The sequence below is a fragment of the Anthonomus grandis genome, chromosome 8 (genome assembly GCF_022605725.1).
Source record: "Anthonomus grandis grandis chromosome 8, icAntGran1.3, whole genome shotgun sequence".
In the NCBI taxonomy this organism is placed as follows: domain Eukaryota; kingdom Metazoa; phylum Arthropoda; class Insecta; order Coleoptera; family Curculionidae; genus Anthonomus; species Anthonomus grandis.
The window spans coordinates 26320790-26335953 of NC_065553.1; the positions used below are offsets into that span (position 1 = coordinate 26320790).

At 34.1% G+C, this 15164-nt stretch overlaps 1 protein-coding gene across 1 annotated transcript in view; it reads left to right on the plus strand.

Moving 5' to 3' along the window:
- The window catches only part of LOC126739393 (laminin subunit alpha), a 328515-nt gene that overhangs the window by 102694 nt on the left and 210657 nt on the right, over positions 1–15164 (plus strand). The window contains exons 17-22 of the mRNA XM_050445058.1: positions 428–644; positions 706–909; positions 980–1288; positions 12205–12535; positions 12597–12754; positions 13337–13493. Coding sequence (XP_050301015.1) covers positions 428–644; positions 706–909; positions 980–1288; positions 12205–12535; positions 12597–12754; positions 13337–13493 — 1376 coding nt within the window. The remainder of the gene's footprint in view (positions 1–427; positions 645–705; positions 910–979; positions 1289–12204; positions 12536–12596; positions 12755–13336; positions 13494–15164) is intronic.

Genomic DNA, 15164 nt, shown 5'->3' on the forward strand with positions numbered 1-15164 from the left:
TCAGTTGTGACGTGTTTATTGAATTATAACGTTATTTTCATTTATTACACTAGAGATAATATCTTTTTCCCTCACACTCAATAATTGAATGTAAATCTGTCGAGTGATGTAGATTAATAAATAAATAAATAAACATTACTTTCTTGATATCTAAATTATGAAAGTTATTCAGTTAAAAATTATTAAGTTATAAGTAAAAACTCACTTGTAGTATTTAAAGAACGGCCACATAATTCTAATAGTTTTAAATAATAATAAAAATCAAAATCGGTGAATCACCGAAAAAATACCTGCAGCTTGTGCTGTATTTTCAGACCCTAAACATATAAATCTATTGTGAACGGCTTTTAGTATGCCAAATTTACACTTGACGTCGAACTTGACCCATGGATTGATTATGAATGCACCTTAAAACATTTTTTAACAGATTTGTGAACCCAAACCCCTACACAGTAATCGGAGGAATCAAAGTAACCCCAGACAACCCGAACGAAAACGAACAATATCTTAAAGTACAATTTAAAAACTCCAACGATCCGGTATTCACGACAGTTTCTGGTGAATCTAGTTCGGTTCCCTTACCTTTGGTGCTGAATCCAGGCAGATGGAGTGTCAGTATTAACGTGAACGATACCATTTATTTGGTAAGTATAAATAGCAAATTTTATAGTAAGCAGTTTTTTTAAATGATCGTTTTTAATGCAGGATTACTTTGTGCTGCTGCCGGAAGATTTCTACTTGGCAACGGTGTTAAACCAAAAAATTGAAACCCCTTGTACCTTTAATGACACTGGACTGTGCAGGGTGTATGATTATCCCAATATCACCAGCTTTGATAAAACTTATGGAGTTGGGGGATATATAGGCAATGATCATCAGCCCTTAAGGGAATTTTATTTAAATACTGAGGTATGATTACAATTCCGAAGTGGGATCTTTTTTTGGAAACACTAACTAATAAAATATTGTTTTTTTTTAGCACTTGAATGCCATAAATATCCCCAACCGAGTGCCGGTTCTTAATCCAGAACAGCCGGAAATATCGTTTAATCTTACAGTAGCCAAACCAGGTCCGCATGTTTTGCTTATAAATTACGTGACGCCCGTTAATGATCTTAGAACCCATAAAATCAACGTGACCGCCCCTGGAAAATATTATGATCAGCATGGTCGTGTTATTTTGTATTCTTGTCCTTATAACCCTACGTGTAGGCAAGTGGTTACCGACGAGCAAGGCGGAGTGGGAGTCTTTGAGGTGCAAGGCAATTCCTTAATTGTCGATTTGAAGGTAAGAAGACAAATGGTCTTAAATTCTGTGTGGCTACGCGCCGAGGCGTATTTTGAATCTATACCCGTACACAACGCACTGTGGTGTTAGGTTAAGGTATATAATAAAAATACACATAGAACGTTAGGGCATTTAATATATGAATCGCTAACTGCAGAAAGGGGACATCTCCAATTTCTTAGGAAATTCATATTTTCATATATTTAAATTTCATATATTTAGATTTCATTTACTGCATAAACGGGACATACGACATTGTCACACCATTTACTCGATAGCATTATAATTCTCGCTAACCGCAGAAAGGGGATATGTCCTGGAGAAGTAACCTTGCTGCGGTAAACTATTGACTTCGGTTCTTTTCGTGCAGTTTTGTACACCAATACAAAAGACCAGATAATATAATCACTAAAATGCAATAGAGATTCGGGGACCTATTTTAATGTTCCGCTCTGATTTATTTTGGTTTTTGCTGGCTGAGTAATAAAAAACGCAGTCGTTTAGTTCTGTTTAGAATTTCATAGAAACAAGGAAACAACACATGCTTATTTCATTTACAATTTCATTTTATTTAAGTTGAATAGAAAAAATGAGAGGTTGAAGAGGTTGCGGGTGATTTATGGTAAGTCTGGCTTTTTTTTTAAATCATCGTTAGGCAAACTAGTTTATCCTCTTAGTTGTTACAAGAAATCTTTAAGTGGACTGACTGAAGAAGAAAAACAAAGTATGCTTAATTTGTTTTGTAATTTGCAAACAAAAGACTTACAAGATATGCATTTACAAGGACTTTTAGAAATACATTCCATTTCACGAAAAAGGGGTAGCATAGACGCTTCTAATAGTAAGCCAAAGTCTTTAAGTGTCAAATACTTTATTCTTAATGGTTCAAGTAGAATACAGACTTGTAAAAGAGCATTTCTATCAATTTATGGAATCTCTAAGAAGCGATGCGAACGTATTGTTTTTCTCCTAAAAAATCACAAAACCCCTCAGGATATGCGCGGTAAAAATGTCTGTTATTGCAAATATCCGGAACCACATTGAATCCTATCCGGTAAAAATATCGCATTATACGAGCCAAGAAATTCGTTATCTAGATTGCAAAATTCAGTAAAGACAATGTTTGAGATGTTTAGAGAGAAACACCCGACTGATAAAATTTCTTACAAATTTTTTTGGTCCTATTTTAAAGAAAATTATAACTTAAAATTTGGTAGACCAGCAAAAGACACTTGCAGTACCTGCGAGGAACTTAATGCTAAAATAAAGAGTGACTGTCTTAAGGATAATGCAAAAAGAGTAGCAGTTGCTGAGCTTATGGTCCACAAAAGACGAAGCAAGAAGTTTTATACTGCTCTAGATTCGGTAAAAAAGCGCTGTACTGAAGATGAGCAGACCTTAGGTATTTGCATTGATTTCATGGCGAATGTATCGCTACCACAACTTCCGGTTCAAGATCTGTACTACTTTCGACAGCTCACTGTTTGTACTTTTGGGATACATAATTTAGGATCTAATAATATTGCTTGTTATGTCTACCATGAAGGGGAGGCGGGCAAAGGTGCAAATGACGTATGCTCTTTTCTCAAGCATTACTTAGATCAGCAAAGCTTGCAAAAGTATAAAACTCATCACATTTTCTGTGACAACTGTAGTGGGCAGAATAAAAATAATACCGTGATTCGCTTTCTAATGAGTTTAGTTGAATTCAAGAGATTTAATGAGATTGAAATGTACTTCCCAATGAGAGGCCATTCATTTATGCCTTGCGACCGTGACTTCGGCCTAATTAAACGACAGCTTAATAAAATAGAACGATTTTACACCATCCAGGATTATGTTGAAATAATTTCCAAGGCTTGCAAAAATCCAGCAAAATTTTCAACTGTTCAGGTGTCTAGCGATTTTGTGTACGATTTCAAACGTTGGTGGCCACAATTTTGCAAAAGAACCTGCAATCTGAATCTTGTGGAAAGAGTGTACCACGCTCTCAAAAGAAATCGTTTTTAATCGCATCCTTCCAACATTTGAGTATTTCAACAACCACTCAGATAGTTGGCCGTGAGTTTATAAACTGCCCTGTAAGTAATACTTACCGGCTTAGAAATGCTGAAAAAGAATTAACTCAATGTTCTAAAAAAGCATACTTTGAAAAGATACCAGTTAACAAAAAAAAATGACTGATATATTAAATACAATAAAATTTATTCCTGAGGATTATATGGAATTTTGGAGGAGCATTTCGGCTTGACCGACAAGTGAGAAAGAATGCGATGTAGAATGAGTATGTACTATTTGAATAAAGCAAATGTCAAAATTATAGAATTTTGTTTTATTTTACTGCAAAAAGGAGACATGTCCATATGTCATAATTGACAATAACTTCATGGGAAATTTAAAAACACCAAAAGAGACGAAGGTGATATATAAAATATACCTCCAGGTACATTTCCGCAAAAAAAACAATAGTCAAATAAGCTTTAAGCAAAGTTTAGGTAGTTTTTTCCTCTTCCTGTACAATTTTAAAATTGTGACATATCCCCTTTCTGCAGTTAGTCATTCATATACCCTACTACAACATTTTTATAGGGTATGGTTTAATATGGGAAATTGTGTTTTGCAGTACTAGATTGTATACCCAAACAGGGAATTATAGTTATAGTTAGTACAGAGAATTATTTTGGGGCAAACAGAGAATGGAAAAGTGGGAAATTTAGTTTTTATAGACTTTAGACTTAACTTAAATAAAACAAGAAATAATATAAAAAGCTTTTATGAAAGAAGGCATTTAAAAAAAAACAACAAAAAATCTTAAATTTAATTAATTTAGCGAGCGTTTTGGACATTTATTTTAATGTTCTTTCCTAAGTCATGCTTTCTTTTTCGACTCGTGCTGGTTCGTTCTGCATTGGAAGGCCGTCCAGCTTGAATTCTGGACTTAGTCTTTCTTATGCCTCTATCTTTTCGTCGACTCAGTACTGTGCTTTGAACTTTAATTTTCCTTGGTATACGTTTTAGTATCATCTGTTGGAAAATAAATTGTTGTCCTTGCTCTGAAGTATTAATCTTTTTTATCATACTTAAATTTTGTTAGGGCTTTTAGATTGTGGATAGTTGGGTTTGATTCAAGCAATTGTGCGAAACGGTCTATTTTAAACTCTGCAAGTACATTCCTATATTGCTGTGGAAATTCTACAGCAACTTGTGCCATGCAAGATGCAGAATTGCCCTCATACTGCATTGCCTCTTGGGTACGAGATAAAGGGCACTGAGTAATGTCTAAATGATCATTTGGTGCTTCATTTAGGGTCATATTCATGTAGAAATTTTTATTTATGTCATCTCCCGTCGCAATTCTTGCCACTAATATTCTGTCATTTACCGATAGCCGAGGGGAATTTGGGAATATAAGACCAAATTTTAATAGGTTTTTGCAGAATTTGCCACATTTTCCAGCCTCACAATCGCAAACACCTGCATCCGTTCGAATAGTATAAAAAGTATTTGGAATTGTCGCCGATTCCACACTATACTCATAATCGTTAACTCTAGCAATATTTTTAATATTTTTTGCAGTCTTTACAAACATTGCATATATGGAATCCTTTGTCTTTTTCGTGTTTGCATAAGAGATGATGCGCCGTTGGAAATAATTTTCAAAAATAGAAGTTATGAAATCTACTAATGCGCAGGCATTAAATGCTTTACAGCGCTGGAGTATAATGTCTTTGAGAATGCGTATAGAAGCTTCTTTTATATTATTAGTGTTATTTCCCCGAGTTAGTAAGTCCTGTCTATACTGCCGTCCTTAGTTAAAACATCCTCAAACTCTCAAATCGATAAAGCTGAGAAAATTGAGATTTTATGAAAACTAATATACAGTCCTCATGTTTTAAAGCAATTCTCTGATATATAATGGACTGATTTTTATTAAAGACACAGGAGTTGCATTTCAAATTAACATTATAACTAAATTACTCACTAATAAAACATTAGAACATTAAAAAAGTATGAAAGTAAATAATGAAATCTTACTGGATATCTACATTTTCTTTATTAACAGTATCATTATTTTGGGAAACGGCTAATTCCTCCAGAATATCATTCGGTTAGCCGGAATAATAGGACGTAACTTAAAAATCAAATTTTGTTTTCTTTTTAATTTTACACCTCGACATTGTGTTCGGCAAGAAGGTTTTGGTTCTTCCGAAAAGGCATTTTTATGGTACAACACATTTTCTCCCCTTTTAAAGTGCAAATGTATCATATTCTGCAAGTAAGGCTTGGGAACATTTTTTTGAAGCTTAAACTTGGATGAACAATCTTTCCATTAAAAAAAGTTTTGAATGTTCATCTCTTTTATATGGACCTTGATGGAGATGAGTTTGCCTTTTCTACAGACGATTTAAAATTATTAAAATCGATCACCTTACCGTACCTTTTCAATAATTGTTCTACTTGGTGATGGAACGAGTCCGCGGACATAAAAGTGTGGCCAGATTGAAAGTATTTTATTTTCAAATTCTGCAGTTCAGTTTCGATAGAGCTGCACAGTCGTCAAGCCAGATCGTAACATAAGTCTCTGTTATATATAAAAAAAAAATAAAAAAAGGTGAAATTAAATTTTCCTTATTTCGACCCGCAACCCCTTTGCTTAGCACTTTTCGAATATACCTCTACTGGCATATTCGAAAGCATTTCATAGAGTTTGAAACCTGGACTATAAATTCAGCCATATTTTCATTTAGGCTCTTTTTTTACGACTCGTAGAATTTTTCTTCTGACTTTTGTTGGCTTTAAACAATCCTCCCTATATACCGATTTTTTCCAAAAACCATACAGTTCTCAAGCCTCCATTGAACTTTTAGTCCTGGAAATTTTAAGCGGTTTGAAGGTTTCGAATTTGAGTTATTGCGTTCCAAAGAATTTGACATTATGCCTCGTGTTTTGAACAGCTTTTAGATTCTTGTCTTCCAGAGACACCTGAAACCCCTAAATATAAAAAAAGACTTAAGAGTCAAAAATCTAGGGTAAGAGTAGCCATTGACAGGCTAAACCTTATATTATACTTCTGAATGCACAAGGTGTGTCTCTCTCGTCTCATCAATGAATATTCTACAAACGGAAAGCTACTTAAGACATTTTAACTTAGAAAAAGATAGATAGGACATTTTAATTTGGGATTATCGTCTTTTCTGCACATAGAACAATATATTTAGGTGAATTTAAGGCATAAAAAATGTAGTTAGGACTTTCTAATTTAGCCAAGGAGGCAGATACCATTTGATAGGTCAATAAAATGTAATAAGCCAAAAAAAGACAATTTTGTAGTTAAGACGTTTTGACTAAGGAGGGCAGTATAAGCGCCATTCAACCCGCCGATTCCATACATTGTTTAATTGATTTAGCAGAGCTGGCATTTTCTTAACATACTCGTCACCTGTTAAATTATCATACAATTTGGTTGCTTCCTCTGCATGAGTTGTAAAAAGGATATTACGAAATCGAATCATAATTGACTGTCTTTTCAATATGTCAACTTTATGATCTGTAACACAAAGCCAACGCCAAAATGCTTGGCAAACATAGAATGCACATAATAGTTATCGAGAATTTGGAAAAATTGTTTTTAAAGCATGCCGTTCTGCCGTAGAATCGTCCGTCATAATAATATCAGGATCGAATTGTTTATTCATATCGTTATTTTCAATCACTTCTTTAATAGTGGCAAAAACTAGCGTGTAGTTGGATTCATTTTGCTCGGTGTGTATAGTACAAGCTAATGGAAGACCGCCAGTTTTATGAGATGTAAAAACTAGAGTAATCGCCGAACTGGTCTGGTCACATGATGATGTTGTGTCTACAAATATCATATTCTCATACGCAGTAGATAGAAATACCCGTTTCATTAAAATTTTCGCATCATAACAACTTGCATTGATCATTGATCAACAATGCCTTGTCACAACAATATTGAAAAATTGCTGAACCAAAGCTATTCCTGTTTCTAATGTCATTGTCAAGGAAAAAATTCGTAAAAGAATCAAGAATTAATATCTTGGAACAGAGAGGTCGCATGTAAAAAAGTGTCGGATGAAAGTTACTTATTTTTTAACGCTAAATCAGATAATATTAATAGAAATAGAAGTTTCTATGCAAAAAAGAGAAGTTGACCTTAAAAACGTCAATTCAAGGTCAAACCAATGACGTCATTTTATGGCCCCCTGGAAACCATTCAAACTTCACATGAATCATTTTCTGAATACACGTTTAGTTTTCGAGATATTGCGATGTCTCAAGGCAAATGAACCACCCTGTATATTAGGTTCCGGAACAACAGACCATTGTTCCGGAACATTCGCCAACCTTCCACGTATGACTCGAGATGTCGCGAGGTGTGCCCAACGTTCGATTCATTCTTGTCGCACCCTCAAGCATAGGCAGCGGACGAAATATTAAGATTATTCGTGAAGTGAATTTTTTAAAGTCTTAAGAGATTCAATACGACTTTTCCATCGCGTGGTAGAAAGAGGTTTTATGGTTAAATTTTTCAAATTATTAAAAGAAACCGTTTAGTGGAATAAGGAAAGAAAACATAATTATAGAGCTTGGACGACAAAAAAAAATTTGCGGCATGATAAACGACTAAACTGCAACGAAAGTTATGAAAAAGCCTTGGGGGATTTATGTTAACTGTTATGCTTTCCTTTCATATTGAATTTGTTATATAGTTTATGAAAAACAATTACGAATTTGCGAGTCCCTTTCCCCTAATGTCATCGATAACAATCGAAATGATGTCGATTATATCGAACCCTAAATTATGTTTCCTTATATCCACAGATGTTCCTTATTAATGTGAACCAATCTAGAAAATATTGTTATTTGTTTTTGACGATTTACATCTTCTAATTTAATATGTTGTCTAATATTATTGGCAAGTATCATGTATTATCAAGTAGGGGAAGGTGTCCTAAAATGACATAGCGGTATTTATTCTCCAACTGCTGGCGCCATCTAGTCAATAGTTTGCTTACATGTCACAAACCAAGACCAGATATCATGTGGGCACTCTATTTGTTTCACGTTTATGATATGTAGAAGATAACTTCAAAAAATTATTTTTAGCGGTGTAGAAATTTTGCATGTGCTGTTTTGAAAGTCTGTTTTTATTACGAAATTGTGCTGATTTTAAAGTAAACCAGGGTTAGTATTTAAATGTAAGTGTATACTTCAGATTCACGTGCGCGGAAATGTCGTTTAATATGAAATAAGATTATTCTGCATTAACAAAGGACTATCTGTTACTGCGGGTAAAACGACACAGATAGGCATGAAGGTAAAATGGCATACTATGTCATTTTACAAACAAACATCAAAGTAATTTAAATTTAGGGAATATTGTATTATTTTTAGCTACATTATGGTGGAAAAACGTGAAAGAACATCAACTAGACAATCGTGGGATGAACAAGCAATGCTAAGTGCAATTAACGCTGTAAAAGGTGGCCAATGGGGTGGCTGAAAGCATCGAAATTGTTCAATGTCCCCCAAGCCACATTAAGGCGAAGAGCAAATGATACAAACAAAAGAGCTAAGGGCTGTCAGAAAGTTTTGGGTCGGTTTCCAACCACATTTAATGAAGACGAAGAAAGAGAGTTAGTGGAGCATATACTATTACTTGAGTCTAGATTGTTCGGGATAACAACAACAACAAATATAAAGAAACTTGTGTATGAGTTTGCTACTAAAAATGGCATTCCAAATAGATTTAAAGATCGTAGCGCTGGACGAGAGTGGCTGAGAGGATTTCGTATGCGACATCCTGAAATATCTCTAAGGCAGCCTGAAGCTGTGTCTGCGGCTAGAGCCATGGCATTTAATACGCCACAAGTGCAAAATTTTTTTAATACGTTGGAAAATACCCTAAAAAAAGAAAAAAATGATGTGCATCGGATTTACAATATGGACGAAAGTGGTTTGTCCACAGTGCTTCAAAAATGTTTGCCAAAACTGAAAGAAAACAAGTAGGATCATTAACCAGTGCTGAAAGAGGTCAGCATGTAACATGTGTTTGCTGCATGAATAGTGTAGGTAATTTTGTGCCACCTGCTTTGATTTTCCCTAGGAAAAATAGAAAGGAGGAACTTTTAGATGCTTTACCTCCAGGTTCTTTGAAATTATTTAACGATACTGGATGGATGACATCTGATTCCTTTGCTTTGTGATTAAAGCATTTTCAGACTTTTGTTAAAGCTTATACTTCTGGATGGGCACACTAGCCACAAATCATCAAATGCCTTGACGTTTGCCAGAAGAAATGGGATAATTCCTTTATGCTTTCCTGCCCACTGTACCCATCGTATGCAGCCCCTGGATGTCAGCTTCTATGGTCCACTAAAGACATTTTATAACCAGGAATTTGCACTTTGGTTGAAAAACCATCCAGAGAGAGTAATAACACTACATCAAATTGGTGAACTGTTTACGTCCGCTTACGGGAAAGCAGCTACAATTAAAAATGCCACAAGCGCATTTTTAAATACGGGAATTTATCCATTTAATCCATATATTTTCCCAGACGAGTTTTTTGAGCCGGCTGAGATAACAAATAGATTATTAGAACCGACCATAGAAGAGGGAGCATCCTATCGTCCAGAACAACCATCAACAAGCAATGAAATACCAGTAATTGGTGTTACAGAAGAAGCAATGCGACAAAACAAGGCAATAGTGTCGATAAAGAAAATGAACCGAGAGTTGATCAGACAGAAAGCAATATAAAACAAAATCAACCATTAAGGAAAAGGTTTTCTCTGCAGGAAATTTCGCCAGTGCCTGTAGCAAGAGGAACCAAAAAAAGGAAGACCAGACAAATTATAACCGGAGTCTTAACAACTACTCCCAATTTAGAAGAGTTAAAGCTAAAGGAAGAAAAGAAATTGCAAAAAAATGTGCGTCAATTTAAAAAGAACCTTTCAGGTGAGACAACTTTTGCAGCCGAGGATTATAAGGATGAAGTGGCATGCCTGTATTGCAACGATCTATTCAAAAATTCTCGATCCAGGGAGTCTTGGATTAGTTGTATGAAGTGTCACAATTGGGCACATTGCGAATGTGCTGGAGTTTCTCCAAAAGTTTATTTGCGAGATTTGCCAAGACTAATTCCTTATTAGCTTACTTTCTTTGACTATATTTAATAAGTTCTATTTGTGTTATCACTTGTTTTAAGTATATGTCATTTTATACCCCACGACTGTGTCATTTTACAATATACATGTTTGTAAAACGACATAGTGTAACGTTTTTTAAAATGCATTTTCTTACAAGTTTTAAATAGAGTTACAATATTTTTGTTTATGTTTGTCAATAAAGTTTATTTAAAGCAACGTGGTGTATTATTTTGAGTTAATTATCTTAAATGGTTTTTGCATAAACAAAATTTAAATAAAAAGTATGTCATTTTAGGACACCTTCCCCTATAATTCCAAAATAATGTGACATGTTTACCGTTAATCTGAATTCTAGGAATATATTTAGCTGTAACAGAATCAAATTTAGAAAAAAATTCAAGCGAGTTGAAATTACTACAATACACAAATTACTACAACTGCCTCTTAGTGCCATATTTTGCTTGGCCAAAAACTCTATTATGCTTATAGAAATCATCTCTTTATATTTTTATTATTATAGACACCCTTCTCTACTAAAAATTATCTTTTTTATCTTGACAAGTGTAGGGTCATCTGCTCACAATTTACATTCTACATGCATGAATTCAGTACCGGCAGACGTCTGTTTAAATTGAAATTCATTATCACCGTATTTTCTTGATAGCTCTCTATAATATAAATTTCCATGTTGCGCTTACAGTGATACACTATACCGTGTTCACTATTTTCTGCTGATTGTTGCTATTGATTGGTTAGAAGTATATGGCATTTGAGATTCAACTGCATCTGCTTTTTGAAAAAAAAATGCGTTTTATCTGAAGTATGTTTTTCATTTCTTCTGCTCTTCTGGTTTTAAGTTTTTTTTACTGTACTCCAGACAAACCAGATATATAAAACTAATTTCTTTCAACACTTAAAGTGTCTTTTCTGGAAATGATTTCTACTTATTGAAGATATTATTGTTTTAATATTCATTTTCGTCCAGGCAGTTGAAGTCGTGTCTTAGAAGTCATTCGAAGTTAGGACTTAAATCGTGCTTAATAATTTAATTTTTAGATTGAGAATTTAACTGTCTGGAAGAAAATAAAAATATTAATTTGCTTTTCCAGGCTTAAAACTAAATTAAAAGATATTCCAAGCAGTTGAGTTCAAGATTGATATAAGTTTTAACTTATAATTTCAGGCTTTAACTGTCTGGAAAACGTAGGAAAAAGCTTTAACCGCCTGAAAGAAAAATAGTACTATAACACATTAATTATTTCAGGCAGTTAAAATATCTATTTTGTAAAAAATTATTCATTTCTTCCAGGTAGTTGAAATCGCTCCTTTGTGAACTGCTAGGAGCAATTTGTTCTAAGTTCGTTTTCTTTTAGGCAGTTAAAGCCTAGATTAAAATGGAAGAATGATCCCGCTATATAAAGTCAAGAAAAGAATATGAACTGAAAACAGGTTCAACTGCTAGGAATCATTAATGTTTTAATTTTGTTTTCCCTCCAGTCAATTAAAATTATCTCTGACTTCTTCCTGGCAGTCGAAGTCTCCTAAAAACACTATCTGGAATAACTATGTTTTACTGTTACTTTTCTTTTAAGCAAATTTAATTTTAAGATTTATTTAAGTGTTAACTTATAACTTTAGGCTTCAATTGCCTGGAAGAAGTAAGAAATAACTGTAAACCCTGGCACCTATGGTTGCTTAAGATCCCTTTATTTTAGTTACCTTTACACAAATAAATATTTTCAGAGTAACGCAAGTAACGTCGGCATCCACTCCTTGTACCTGATCCCCTACCAAGATTGGTCATTGGACTTCATCAAACCGAAACCGGTCTGCATAAAGAAAAACGGAGATTGCATCGCCGGATCCTTCAGAAACCCCCCGGAAACCAAAAAGATCCAGTTCGAGCAAGAAATGGAAGGCGAACTGGCCAGAAACAGACCACCCATCGTCTTATTGAATAACATCAGCTACATTTCCTTGAATAAAGGATACACTGCGGTCGATATGAGAGGAAAAGTACCTAGTCCCGGATATTATAGTTTCGTACTTCAATACCATCAACCCGATTATCCAGGTGAAATATAAATATTGAGTTTTAGGATATATTAAGTCAACACTTTTTGCACATGTTTTAGTATTTGACTTGGACGTGATAATCCAGAATGGCCGATACTATCAAGCCAAAGTTCCTGTAGAGCATTGCCCGGCAAAATCCGGCTGTAGGTCTCTTATTATACAGCCTAATATGGTCAAACAGTTTGATTTGCTGGAGAACTTTATGATTAGTTTTTCGGTGAGTGAAATTTTAAGAAATGGTTATTGAACGATGAATTTAATGAATGTTAATTAAGCACTTCTAGGACTCATTGGTATGTACTAAAAAACGGGAAAATAGAGGGTTTGTTTGAAGAGGATTACCATGATGTTTTTGTTGGTGAATACTCACTTATGTCAGTAATAGTACGTGAATTCTTGTTAATAAAGTATTAAGTTGAACGATCACTGAATTTGCAATTTTTATCAGATTTTCCTTAAGAGAGGAAGTGGGTACAAAGTCACGTTTTTAACTTTCTACCGCGTTTTTGTACTTCTTTATGATCAGAATCCTCTTAAAATTTTACTTCTTTAACGTAATAATATTTCTTACAGGTGAAATATGTAATTTGAGTATGATCGCTTATGATTCAAGGGTTTTAAAGACAAAAAGTTTTTAAGGGGTAAAAAGTCTAGAAATTGCTAACCCAAAGTGTAATTTTAAGTATTCACAAAAACACATCAGCAGGTATAGACAATGAAACTATTGAGATCCTAAAGCATTCCTCCTAGCAATATTTGTCAAAACACTTCTGTATTGAAAGCTGTATTTATTTTGTAGCAACCAGAAGGCAAACACGTATACCTCGACTATTTGCTAGTAATTCCAGCCGACTTATATGGCCCGAAATACCTGGAGGAAGAAGAACTATCCAGAGCCGACGAGTTCATCTCTACATGTGGAAGCAACAATTTTAATATTGATACCAGTCATAAAGGTACTATACATTTTTAATTAATTCATTTATTATTCATTAAATTCAATTCATGTTTCGATAAAATGGACTGTATAAAATATTTAGTGTTATGTAAAGAGCAATCAGGTTTTATTAACAAAAGGATCGAACTAAATGGCCCAAAAAATATGTAAAATTTGAATGTCACCTATCTTGTCTTCTTTTAGGAGAATCCTACATTTAATTCTTGAACCAAATTGTTTCAGTAACTCATACACACTCATTCAACGATAGTGTTAAATGTGCCAGAAAAACTTATGAACTAAAATTAAGGCTAATAAGTAAATTGATATTTGGCGTATGCCGATGTCACACTAAGGTTTTATTGCTAGTACTATCGTCGAAATTATACTGTTGTTGGTTCAGGTTGAGTGCGCTTGTTGTATCGCAGGTGACTTCTGCATGGAATTTTGGGCAAAAATATATGGGTCGAGTGACCCATGTATTCGAGTTTTATTAAAAATGTAAGCATAAATAAAAGAAGAAGAAGGTAATTAGATCCAATTTAAACTTAATGAATTATGTGTCACAGAGTCGAGAGAGTCATTTATGTGTCAGAGAATTTATGTGTGTTGTCTGTGAGTAGTCTGTAGTTCTCGTACTCCGCATTTTATTGCGAATTTTACGATCAAACTATACTCTTGCTTGGTGAATGTTTGTACCGGGTGTACAACTAAGAGAGGTCGCCGGCCACATCTCAGTAACTAGTCATTCCACAGCAGAGGGAAAAAATATTTCTCATAAAAGTGGTAAAGAGAAATCGTTAAAAATTATTTACAAGTTCGTATGATTTCCGCTAGGGGGCGTAATACAACATTGAAATAGAAAAAATTGGTTTTATTGAAAATATTCAAAGTGAATCCTAGAGAAGAATGATGCCATTTTAAAGTATGATAAATTCTAAACAATTTTTATTTCAAACTTTTTTTTTTAATCTGTCAAGTAATAGGTGGGGGAAGGGTTGAATATTTATATCTAAAATTTTTGATAACTTTTGATTGGCTTAACCAATTTTAACGAGCTTACTTTTGTTTTTAAGAATAATCATCAGGCTTTTATGTGGTATAATTACTTGGCCGACTTAGCTGTTTTGTTGAGCGCTAGAGGGCGGTTTGTGTTATTTTGGTCTTTTTCAGCGATTTTCTGGCAAATATTAAATACAACGATATATTTTTTTTTACTTGGGCTAGAAGAGCATAAAAAAACATAAAAACTGGCGCAAATCGCAACTCGATATCTTAATTTATTCCGAAAATATTAATTAAAATGTTTTTGAATAATCAAAATAAAACTCCAGAACTCAAATTTTTGTAATAAATAAATTGTTTTATATTTTTAATAGTGTCTTAGATGCTCAAGCTGTTTTCCTTCATTTTCAATACACAGTCGGGGTCGTTGCGTCGTTGACAGAACCGCTGTTTCTGATTTCTGCTGTGGGTAAGGAATTTATTGCATTGCGTATTTGGTCCTGCATGTCGTTTTGGTTTTTGTGTGGGGTGACAAAAACTAAATCTTTAATCCTTCCCCACAAATAAAAATCTAGAACAGTCAGATCTGAAGATCGAGCAGGTCAAGGAAAAAACTTCCTCTTCCTATTCACAAACGATACTGCCTGGTTAAGTATTGACGAACTTGAACTGCAAAATGTGCAGG